Genomic DNA, 12,670 nt, shown 5'->3' with positions numbered 1-12,670 from the left:
AGAATTGATATCAAAGAACGATTAAAACAGCTCGAGATTTACAGAATATATTTTAGTCTTGCCTGATAAAGTTACTATCTTTAATTATTTTTGAAAGATACTGAGCTGTTGACCTTTGATTCTTTTAGGAAAAAAACACACATTCGGGATTTATCTCTGGCAGAGAACAATAAACTTGCGACATTCTTGCAATAATTTTCATATTGGCAAACAGAACCTGTCTAGATATAGAGTTCACAGTAAACAAACTATCCCAGTCCTAATATTCATTTATTATCACAAACTTTATTTATCAGTAGAACTAGAGGAGAGCAATGAGACATCGGATAGTACTATCTAACCTTTTCGCTTGCTCTCGACATCTTACTAATGAAAAAAACCAATACATTCTCACGTGTGACACGCATGGTCACACAAGCGAGAAGTATGCAGATTACGCGTGACGGATTTTTGATTCCTTTATTAGTCTCAGTTGGTACGCTCCCAAGTTTAACTGTTATGATGAGTTAACCATAACTGTTTAGGTAACCTAATGGCATCTGCTAGCAGGCCGTTCCATTTCTGGTACAGATTTTGGGGGATTTTAGTGAATTTGTAAGGCGAAGAGGCTCTCGAGTGAACAGAAACTGCCCTGGTACACCCTATAAACGGAAGAAACAAGCTCTTCTTCTGCACGCGTGCTTCAAACAGAATGACATGTGGATACTTCTTTCTCCTTTTTGCTTCTGTTCTCTCGGTCAACACAGCAGCCATACAAGGTACAGTAAACTCAAATGATTAAGTCAAACTATCCTTTTATATGTCTTTTATAACCGCGCGTTGAGAGGTATTCATACCTCGAAAATTTCTACGGAATGTCTTGCCTCGAATTTTTTTTACTACGACGGTACAAACTTTCTTCAAGGTCTTTACTCTAATAGCTGTCCTTAAAATAATAATTTTAGTGACACAATTTCCAATTATATTCCTATTTATTTTGATTTTAAACCTTTCCGTATCTCTCCAGGCAGGAGTCTTCTTATTTTTGTTTACAAATACTATCAAGAAATCAGAATTTTATTAATAGAACGAACGAAGTGTAAGCAAAGACTGGCCGTCGAAGCTTCATTTGATTCTCGAGGTTCGGTTTATTTTCTTGAAGTTGTAATCCTAAACGAAATACCTTCACTCTCACAATCTCACGAATCTTGTCCTGAAGCTATTCTTCGAGTTGTGTCTGGTTGTGGAATCTATAACTTGTTTTTTTGCTATTCAATCTCATTCACGTTATTTTCCTCAAGTAACTGAACTTGCAAATTGTATCGGAATTTAGAGTTCCCATTGATATGAATAGCAACGAGCTAGAAAGAAAATAGCGAAAAAAACGACATTTTTACATAATATTTTTTACTATTTTTCCCCCTTGACTGATTAATGAAAAAGGCGTCTTCAATGAAGGATGTTTTTGAGGTTTTGTGCTACACCTGCATTAAAACACTTCAGAAAGAATCTTCCAGACATGGTTATTAATCATGTCTTAATTGTTTATGTCTCTTGCCGGTTTTAAAGTATTTCAGCTTAATCGAATTCGAAAACACGCCGTACGACATGCAAACACATCAGGTCGACCTAGGCTGATCTCTTACGCCAATCCATCTGTTTCTCCTTACTATTTACAAGCCACAGGAAAAAACCATCTTACTTGATAATTATCATCGAGACAATAAGCTGAATTACCTCTTATACTTTATATTTCCTACGGTCAAACGAGGAATGAAATATGACCTATGTGATGTTTAAGCCCGTCTATACATAAACCTACCATCTCCGGACTAGCTTTGGGCGTTTCTGTACACATTTTCTCACTCATACAGATGTTAAAAGATGTTTCGTGAGCTTACGCCACTCTTCTGTTCATATTCCTCTTTCTCCTCATCACATCAGCTTAAAATATTAATAGGATTATAGAAACCAGCCGCATATTATCCGATGCGTCGCAAAGACAAAGTATAAAAACCCACACTAGCTTGAATGACTGACTGCGGGTCAAAACCAAGTGTCGCAGGCATAATCGCAAATGAGCCTGAAATAATTAACTTCCTGTCTGTTTGACAACATGAAGTCTAATTACTGCATTGGATTTGTCTTGTCAGGGTACAGAGCCAACGAGAAATAGAAAACACTATTTACCGCGTTGTCCTTCTAATGGAGGTTTGATTGAAGGTTAATAATTAAAAATTGATCAACAAACTTGCAGCACTTTTTGTTCAGAAGCGATCTTGAAATTGGATACAATAATTGGCTCATATACTTTTGAACAAGAAAAGATGAAAGATTTCCATTGAAACTATATGTAACAAACACCACCTCAAGATCAACATTTCCGGAATCGTTTGCAACTATTGTCATTCGTACCATACTCCATTTTACAGTTCCGTTCAGTGACCTAGAACAATAGTTCCAAGCTGAGGCTGCAGTTTCGGCTGCGCACGATAAAAAGTATAGTTTTGCTATGCGCGGAAACTGCACCCTCGAACTGGAACTATTATTCGTGGTCTCTGAATTAGAGCTGTAAAATGGACTATTGGTTGTTCAGAGTTTCAATAATTTCGTTTTGCGAAGCGTTAAAGGAAAGCAATCTTGGCTAATAACTTCCCACTTAACAGCAGATTAGAAAGTTAATCCATGATTTAATCTAGTAAAATCTGTCGGGCTGGGATTGACTCTGCCTGAACACGGACAAAAAGAGAAAAAGATTACAAACATGAAGCTTTATATGTTTTTAAAATATTTCCCTAAAACCTTATCCCACGCCGACCCCCTACCCCCCTCCCCGAACCGGTGAAATGTCCCGCTAGTATTTTTCTAATTATACACCGAATCTAAATATGGCGACCAATTGGAACTGACTAGCCTCTCCTACATGTGAAAACGGTTCCAGGTTTCCACGTGAACACGAGGCAAGTCAGTCCAGAACAATAGCTAATTATTCAAATTGGTCGCCATATTTTGATTTCGCGTAATTTAAAGACTGCCATGTCTTCATTCTCGTACCCAAAGCCTTCTCGGCTTTCTAACGAAAAAACGATTTTTTGGGGGGGAGAAGGGTCTGGGTAAGAGATTGGCCATGTCTTTTGTTATTTCTTTTTCTTGGGATTGTCAGTGATTCGTGCCAGTGAGCGAGGATGTGGCCGATCACATGAATTCACTCGAAGCGCGCCGTAGTGGCATTTCTTTGTGTATATTCGTAGAATAGTGAGAATATTTCGTTTGATAAAGTATCGTTCACCACAGCAGATAAGTAATGATTATGGAACCTAGATTAGTTAGCGATCATAAGTCTGCGGTGAACTACACCCATTTGTATCGCTATTTATTATTTATATTCCTTCATATATTACTTTTAAAATAGCCATTTAACATGATATGAGATCTGGGAGAGACCGCAAGGACGTCAAGTGAGAAATGTGGCGACAAAGCTTTTTAATTCGGCCGTAATTTTTTGTCATTTCTAACCACTTGCTTAATCATCATTTCTTTCTATAAATATTAACATACACATTAACATAGATCTAGACATCGATAACACTCTTTTTATCTTATATCAAGATATCTGATACCATTTTCATCCAGTAATATCGGGATATTTGATGCCAGAGAATTGGGGGGATGCAAACATTTTAGAAGAAGCTACGAGAGATTGCCCGGGGGGGGGGGGGGGGATAGTTATTTTTTGGATGACATCAAGGGGAGGGGGGGGGGGGGTGTCTTGAGAATTTTTTTGTCAATTCAGGATTTCACCTGCCCCCCCCCCCCCCCCCTCTGCCATACATTATGAATGCAGCCTAATGTAGATATTTAATTGGCCATCTTACAGACAATTTTTCTCATAGTATATCATTCGTTGTTATGTCCATCATCAAGTAAAAGCGCTACATATAGTTTATAAAACATTATTGATCAGTTCCAAATTACCTAACAGCTGGTGTTAATTACGTTTTCCCTCGCCGTAAGCCGTTGATATTCGATATTATTAACAAACAGCGTGTCAGATGTTTGAAGTCTCAAGAGATCGACGCCACGTCAATTAGAAAGAAGTAGGAAGTCCATTAAGAGAATCAGGCACAGATGCAATGCTGTATCATAAGCTGAGGTCAGACACACCCTTTGCTCTAAAAGTTTCCAAATGACAAGGTCGAACTGACGATTTGAAGTCAAAAAGCAAATACGATAAAAGCGATGAAACTGCTGTCTTGTTAACCAGCGGCTTTTTTCTTCATTAAATATGCATGTTGGTCACGTGACTGAACATTTTCAGCCATAAGTTTGATACTAAAAAGTGTAGACGTTTTGGCGGGAAAATACCACGTGACCTGTACAATACTGAAACTACCGTCTTTTTTTCTTCTAACTAGCGTCGCTACCCTTGTACTCCCTCAGGAAAGGTATATATATGCGTGTAAAAAAAAACACCCATCAAGGATTTTCAGTTTTCATTCAATATGGCGGTGGAGGATCACGTGACAGCCGCGCTTGGCATTATTGGCGGGAAACTGGTCGTATATCGATATTCACTTTCCATTTGGAATTACCTGTCGAAGGGTATCCAAAGAACGATTTATTGAATGAATGTTCGTGAATGCGCCTGACAAGCGAGGCCGGCTACATTATAATATATTTCCTTAAACGAATTCAAGAGTGCGTAGTGGACAAACCAATCAAATATCGAAGATTGAAATAACAAACAAGTTTGAATACCACTTTCCATTCATTTCAACTAATTGTTTTTATCGTTATTTTATTGCAGATCTGATATGCTCACCGGGACACAACTTCATAACCGCCACTGCTCGCTTTACAAACACAACGTTCGATGAAATAATCCAGCCCAACTACACAGACGGTCACGATTCCATGAAGTGTGTATGGACTGTAAAGGCGGCCGAACCTTCACAGAGAATCAAAATCGCTATAAAGACACTATCATTAAGTGACCTGCGAGACCGGTTATACATCTATGACGGAGATAACATGACTGAGAACTCTCGGGTTGGTTTTTACGGCCCGTGTGCTAAAGGTACCTTGATTACATACTCAACGGGTACCTCGATGACTATCGTACTGGTATCCAATAGCAACGCTGGGAGAGGAAAACTGAGAATACTATTCAAGGCTTTACCTCGAGGTAATTACACACTAGTCACGTGACTTACTCTCGAATGGCTTCCTTGTTCAGGCATCTGCATTGTGATTGCATGGCGTGAATGTTTACGCAATTTGATTGGTTCAATGTAGAAGCTGTGTAAGAGACAAGAAACCAGATAATCGTGATGAATTGGAGTAAACGTTGAAGCATGCTGTTACTGAATGATCGAATTCTACTCTTATTCTCTCCTCAGACTGGATCACGTGTGAAGCCAAGGACCCTTTATCAGGTGATTAGGGATAATGCATGATGATGATGATGACGATGATAACATTGATGATGCATGATAATGATGGCGATGATGATGATGATGATGATGATGGTGAGGATGATGATGATGGTAATGATGTCTGATGCATGATGATGAGAATGATTCATAACGATACAACTGGGAATGAAATTTGAGCCCAAAATCTCATATATTGTCGTACTGCCCTCCCCACTATATATCCCCGGTACCGGGTATTTGGTGCACACGGCTAATATAAAGGTTCTCATCTCATATATTGTCGTACTGCCCTCCCCACTATATATCCGCGGTACCGGGTATTTGGTGCACATAGCTAATATAAAGGTTCTCATCTCATATATTGTCGTCCTGCCCTCTCCATTATATATCCTCGGTACCGGGTATTTGGTGCACATGGCTAATATAAAGGTTCTTATCTCATATATTGTCGTCCTGCCCTCCCAACTATATATCCCCGGTACCGGGTATTTGGTGCACATGGCTAACCAGTTACCCCTTCATTATAATCCTTTATTTACTCCCTCAGATACTTGTACCTACAGAACCATTATCAATAAGCGATCCGGACACTTGATAAGCCCTGGCTTTCCTTCTAATTTTTCTGATGATAAAATTTGCCTGTGGAATTTCGAAGTACCGAGCAATCATCGCATGCAAGTCACCTTCGAATGGATGGGAATCTATAAAGGAAAGGGGCGACGACTTTGTGAGTTAGATAATATGATTAAACTAAGTGATACAGGGGACAAGAGGCAGGATTACTGTGGCTGTGAAGAACTTCCAGAGATAGATTCTACTCGCACCATTTGGTTAAAGCTATTAGCTACTCCCGATAAATACTGGTCTGGTTTCTTGCTTACCTACCGGACAGTTTGTAAGTACCTAAAGATGAGTTATGTATCGGTCGGTCGGTCGGTCGGTCGGTCGGTCGGTCGGTCGGTCGGTCGGTCGGTCGGTCGGTCGGTCGGTCGGTCGGTCGGTGTCCACTCAAACAATGGGTAGTTTTCCCAATGGAATACAGAATGTTCGACCCCACAAACTCAAATAAGACGTTTGCATGATAAAGTCTTCTTACTACCAATACCAAGATGCTTCGCAAATTTTCTTTCTTAATTAAATTTGTATTCCCTCATGAGAATAGTAAGGTAATGGGTGCTAATTAACTGAACAAAAGAAAGTGTGCAAGGGAGTCTGTTAGTAGAGGTCAATGACGCCATCGAGCAAACGTCCTTTTCATAAGATGTTTTAGTGGTTACGTTATGAAGGCATTCCATACTGCATAACAAAAACACATTTTAGCTTGTCAAAATAGCAACTGTAACTATGTAGGTAGAACAGTGATTGTGGGATCGGTGTATTAACGTCGGCCTATCTTCTATACTTCAGCGTTAGATGATTGTCCCATTGGACAGACAAGATGTTTAGAGAGTCATGTCACGCACGGCTTCAACAAGATGGGTCAACTCTGTTCTGACATTGGTACGTATCCTCTTTGCTTTTGTGTACATTGTAACTTAGGGGGAAGGGGGGAGTATGACATGTGCATAAAATGTAAAATGTGCTGATCAAAATCAGTGCACGAAGAACCCAAAGAAAAAACCCCCTCGAATTATGGAAGAGACCCGACAAACTCTAGTAATAAACGAATCCACGAATCAAACCCGAGACCCCGGATGTTAGAGGCGAGTGCGCCACTGCTTCGAGACATTATCTTGACCACACTGCCTTGTCCCGCGATTTCTCCACGATCCGTCCTCGTCGTACACAACCCTGTGGCCGTCACAATTTTGTTTTCTCGTTTAGATATTGTACCAACAACACCTCGTCCTACGACGATCAGCACTGCGCCTCCAACAACGACTAAACCTCCAACGAACAAGATGGAGAATTCGCTGGGACAGGTCGAAGAGGAAAACTCGACGAACTCAAGTACGAGAAGTTACGTACAGGGGATCCAAGCCTCAAATAATGGAAACGGAAGATCAGAAGATCAGAGTAAGTTGCGGCCTTTTTTCTTTTCTTTTCGGAAGAAAGAGAATACGCTAGCATGCTGTATGTAATATTAAATGAAGTGGTAGTGCGTGTGAGCGAAAAGTGTCCCCAATTAGTGCATGCGAAAGCGCTAAAACGACTAGACATTTAAATAAAAAATTTTATTTTTTATTTTATGTGTGCAGTTATGAAGAACGCTCACTTCTTGAGTGCTTTGTCAATCCCCAAGTCTTAGATAGTCGTTCCATTTGATTGGTTGATGAGTCTGACGTGGATGGGGTAGTCGTGCTTTTTGATTGGTTGATAAGTCTGACGTGGGTGGGGTAGTCGTGCTTTTTGATTGGTTGATGAGTCTGACGTGGATGGGGTAGTCGTGCTTTTTAAATGGTTGCCTTGGATGAACATTTAAGTGCCACGGTAGCGTCAATCATATCACATTATTTGCTGATATTAATACTAGTGTTCTAAATATAGCCCGAGTGTTTCGTCTCCATCTTCGTAGCCCCAAGGTATCCCATCACCCTTAACTGAACTCCCCTCCCCCTCCCCCCTCGGGATTCCTGCATATATTCTTCGTATAGCTAACGGTAACGGATCGATTTCTGCTATTTTAGAGTTCACCGTTCAGTGCAATAAAGACAACATGTTAGTCACCGTGGACCTCGCGCGCTTCGAAGCCAAGGATGCTCTGGTCCCTGACTCACTACGACTTGAAGACTCGTCTTGTAAACCCGTCTTCATCAACGAGACACTTGCTGTGTTTAGAGCGCCACTAGATGGGTGTGGCACGTACCACAACTCGACCAAGGAAAACATCTTTTACTGGAATACGATCCATGGTCATACCGAAGAGACGGGCCATCGTTTGATCACACGAAGGTACAGCGTACGCTTGGGGTTCGACTGCCGCTACGCTAAAAGAAGAACTCTCTCCGTGGTGAGTTTTTCTCCGAGAATGAAGGTTTTCTACTCGGCTGCAGGTAATTAGAATATGCTGAATGGATTTTGTGGGATTTGTGAAACCGTGCTTTAGAATGATGTTACGCGGGTTTAAACAAACCTTTTTCATAGCACCGTGTGATTAAGCTAGATGCATTTGTTTTGCATTTATAGTTTTCAAAAAAACTCCAACTTGTCTGATCTTTGGTGATTTTATTCGCAGATGGACGCGGCAATTTTACGTTCCTGATGGATATGTACAAAACCAACCAGTATAAAGAACCGTTCAATCAATATCCCGTGTCCGTGGCCCTTAGCCAGCGGTTATTCCTTCAAGTGGTGGTTAAATCTAAAGTAGAACTCGTGATATTCCCAGACACGTGTATGGCCACACCCACTAGTGACATCAATAACGAGCAGCAGTATAAATTCATAGAGAAAGGGTGAGTTTTTAGTTTTCTTTACCTGGAACTTGTGTGTAATACCCGTCAGCATTTAAAAAAGCCCTTAGAAGGCTTTAAAGTGCACATGAACCCTTTGACAATACATTCAGTACCGGTTCTGCATAAAGTAAATAGTTGATTGGTAAAATTTTTCTTGATTTGAGTGACGCGTCTCTAAGTTATGAAGGTTTATACTTCCAATATGTTAATGATGATGACGTCAGGTAAGGTATTTGAGTGTTTTTGTTGTAACTAGTAATACTTAATGCTGGTCATTTTGAAAATAAAAATTTTAAATAGCTTTCATGTAAACCATGAGTAAAATAATGATGCTTTTTAAATACTGTATCTATGAACCAGTTCGATTTTGTATATTTAATTAAGCCTTAATAGACGTCACGCTTATTAGCATATTGAAAGTATAAACCTTCATAATTTAGAAACGCATCACTCAAATCAAGAAATATTTTACCATTCAACTATTTACTTCATGAGAAATCAGTACTGAAAGTATTGTCGAAGGGTTCATTTGCACTTTAACGATAACTCTTATTTAAATTGAAGTATTTGCGACTACAAAGTGATTTCTTGATGATTTTATTATTATTATTATTTATTTTAATTGTATTAATTTATATTTTATTTCATGGTCATTTTAAACATATTGAGTGCATTAAATCTCGTTGCCTCCAGTCGATCAAGGAACTTAAATGTTGAAAATAGGGATCCCTCACCAACAATCTTCTCTCAGTCTTGAAATCCACAGTGCTTGGTCAGGTTGTATAATCGATAAAAGGTCGGGTGACAGGATCGATAATTGATCGTGTTAAGGGATCAATTAGTGTTCGGGTGACAGGATCGATAATTGATCGTGTTAAGGGATCGATTAGTGTTCGGGTGACAGGATCGATAATTGATCGTGTTAAGGGATCGATTAGTGTTCGGGTGACAGGATCGATAATTGATCGTGTTAAGGGATCGCTCAGTAAATGCTTGGTCGGGTTAAAGAATCGATAAATATTCTGTTTACGGAATCGATATGTAGTCTAGTTACGGGATCGATAATAGGTCGTGAAAGGATCGATAATTGATCGGGTAATAAAATCTATGAGTGATTTGGTACCGACATCTATAAATAGTATATAAAACCATAATAAAATTTCAAAACTAGTCTTACTCTTATCTATCAGGTGTTCACGTGATAACACATTAATATTCGACTACCAGCTGGCCCCAGTCCAGCAATTCAGCATCGCGGCCTTCCGCTTCGTCAACAACACACAAAATGAAGTGTACATCCATTGCATGGTGAAAGTCTGTATGAAGTCTGACAATGACTCTGTGTGCGCTGATGGATGCACTGAGCGACAAAACAGCAGCGCCAGCGGATCGAGAAAGCGGAGATCATCATCGGAGTATGCGCAGTCCAAAGACCTCGAGTTTTTAACCTTAGGTCCTCTGCTAGTCGAGAAGCAAAAGCCGGGTAAGAATAGACGATTTTTGAGATGCGCGAGCGCTTTCATAAATATCGCAGGCGCAGCCATAAAAACGAGGCATTGTTGGGCAGTGTTTATAAGAAACCGGGTTTGGAAGTCATCGAGTTATAGGCGATTTCTGAAATCCTTGAAGGAAATTTTTTGTCTAAAGTGAGTTATATATTTTTCAAAAAAATTCTCCTGACGAAGTAAAATGAATTTCAAAGTGTTCCTTCATTAACATGATTTCGCTCTAAAATTTAGCCCTAAAATGTCTCGTTTTCGAATCTTGGCACGCGATATACTTTTGACAGTGCTCGCGCATCTTGGAAAAGATATATTGAAGTTGATTTTGTAGATGTGCGTAGGCTTCTTTCCGTGTTCATACGTTTATCCAATCATGGATATTAAAAGATCTTTAAAGATCCATGGTTCAATGCGCGCGCTTATCCTTGAAGTTATTTTGGGAGATATTGCTTACTATCAATCACGTGACTTTTTGGAGTTGACTGGGGGGCAACTAGCGGATGCTAAGTCAGAACATATCAAAATAAGTCCTCAAACTATTGTATTTGACTATTTTCACGACATGAAACCAGAAAACAAAACAACCAAAAAAACCTCCAAGATTTTGCAAGGCATCAAAAAAGAGCTATTAACGGAAGTGAAGTCTATTGATAGCACAATATACCTTAAAGACAACTCATTTAAAACTGGATCTTTCTCCATGGAATCTTTGATTTCTTTTTCAGAAATCGAGGAAACAAAGAGAGCTGTAATACCAAGTGCTCTAATGATAGGCATTGTAGCTGGGGTGTTAGGGTTGTGCGTCGTGGTACTTACCGTCGCTATAGTAGTCGTACTGATCAAGAAAACACAGCGATTAAAGACTGCAGTGTACTACCAAACTAAATCTCCCAGTAAGTAATAATAATCTAGATAACCAACTTCATATAGACTGGATGTAGGTTAGTATCAAAATGGCTCGCCCTATAAAAGTGAAATGTCTTAACCGTTTAAATTCATGAGAATGCAATAATATTGGTTCTCAAAGGAGATGGAAGGATGAGGGGTGCATGTTGGAGGGAAGATAAATGCGTCGCACAAGAAGGCAGATTTTTCAAGCTAAGCATCAACTTCATGTGTAAATTCACGAATGAATAATAAGAATGAAAAGCGCAAGGTAGTTTTTAGAGATTTCTTTATACTAAGAGAACAAAAACATTTGTTTTTAATATAGGATTGAGTTGAAGGATATTTCTTTGTAAGAGATCAAAAAAAAATTGTTTTTAACATAGGATTGAGTCGAAGGCTGTTCGTTTGTCATTACTATTTCGGCGTAATTGTGTTGCGCATGCGCGCGCAATCTTTTTGACCGATAAACATTGTTGGGGGAGGTATACGGTTACTGAGTTAAGTAGTAATTTAAAAATATTTCTGACAATTAAACCCTATAAAAATATTAAAAATAAATATAGAACTTAATAATTCAAAAATCTTTGCTTTCTGTTAAAATGATTAGAGTGAAGTCATTAAACCCGTGAAATAGATATTAGACTAACACAAAGATATAACTAGCTAAAAACTAGTGTGAGCTGCGTCGGTGTTTCTAATGAAACAGTAATGATGAAATGGTAAATTATACACCGTGAAAAGATGAAAAAACTTACTGACGTTTCGGACGCTAGTCCTTCGTCGGAGTAAAAGAGGTAAAAGCTCTTTTACTCCGACGAAGGACTAGCGTCCGAAACGTCAGTAAGTTTTTTCATCTTTTCACGGTGTATAATTTACCTTTTCATCATTACTGTTAGACTAACACACTTTAGTATACCCTAATTCCATTGTTTTCTTTTGTGTCTATTTGACTATTACACGTTGACTAGCATTTTTTATTTCACTGGTTAATTGCCTTCACTCTATTCTTGGCCCGTGAAACAAGGTTGTATAATTAGTGGCCAACAGTCCAAGTAAAACGAGAGAAAACAATGCCAAAACTACTATGTATTATGCTAGTGTTTTTTTACGGGCCAAGTAAAAACACTGCCTGGAGTTTTTGCACGGGTTTATTGTGTAAACGTTATCTATAAATTAATATCTTTAATTTTAAACTATCGTTAACGAAAGTATTGATGTGTAAATATATCCCATATATATGTATCACAGAATCCATTTGGATTGTTAAGTATATTCTATGTATAAGTACTTACTAATTACGTCATGTATTCAGCTAATAAATGAAGGCCAACCTCCTTTAACGCAGTTTATGTTAGTTGGAAGATGGAGGGTAAAACACTGGGTATTCTGTTACCCCATCCACGAGCAACTTTGTAACTGACAAGAAAATATAACCTGTCGTGCGCGCTTAACGTACAATCGACACGGGCCT

General features: G+C 39.1%; 1 protein-coding gene across 1 annotated transcript; it reads left to right on the top strand.

Moving 5' to 3' along the window:
* The first annotated feature begins 426 nt into the window (after positions 1 to 426).
* LOC116301743 (scavenger receptor cysteine-rich domain-containing protein DMBT1) lies at positions 427 to 12,539 on the top strand. Its single transcript, XM_031710853.2, has 10 exons — positions 427 to 758; positions 4,787 to 5,164; positions 5,379 to 5,414; positions 5,962 to 6,309; positions 6,822 to 6,914; positions 7,239 to 7,430; positions 8,042 to 8,407; positions 8,590 to 8,809; positions 10,000 to 10,292; positions 11,037 to 12,539. Exons 1-10 carry the CDS (start codon positions 692 to 694, stop codon positions 11,210 to 11,212), a joined length of 2,169 nt encoding a protein of 722 aa, XP_031566713.1. The 5' UTR covers positions 427 to 691; the 3' UTR covers positions 11,213 to 12,539.
* Positions 12,540 to 12,670: the final 131 nt, after the last annotated feature.

Source organism: Actinia tenebrosa, unplaced genomic scaffold, assembly GCF_029948245.1.
Source record: "Actinia tenebrosa isolate PJP-AT-01 unplaced genomic scaffold, QUT_ActTen_1.0 PGA_scaffold0__85_contigs__length_37466705, whole genome shotgun sequence".
In the NCBI taxonomy this organism is placed as follows: Eukaryota; Metazoa; Cnidaria; class Anthozoa; order Actiniaria; family Actiniidae; genus Actinia; species Actinia tenebrosa.
The sequence above is the reverse complement of the archived record's forward strand: the minus strand, read 5'-3'. Positions and strand labels throughout refer to the sequence as shown.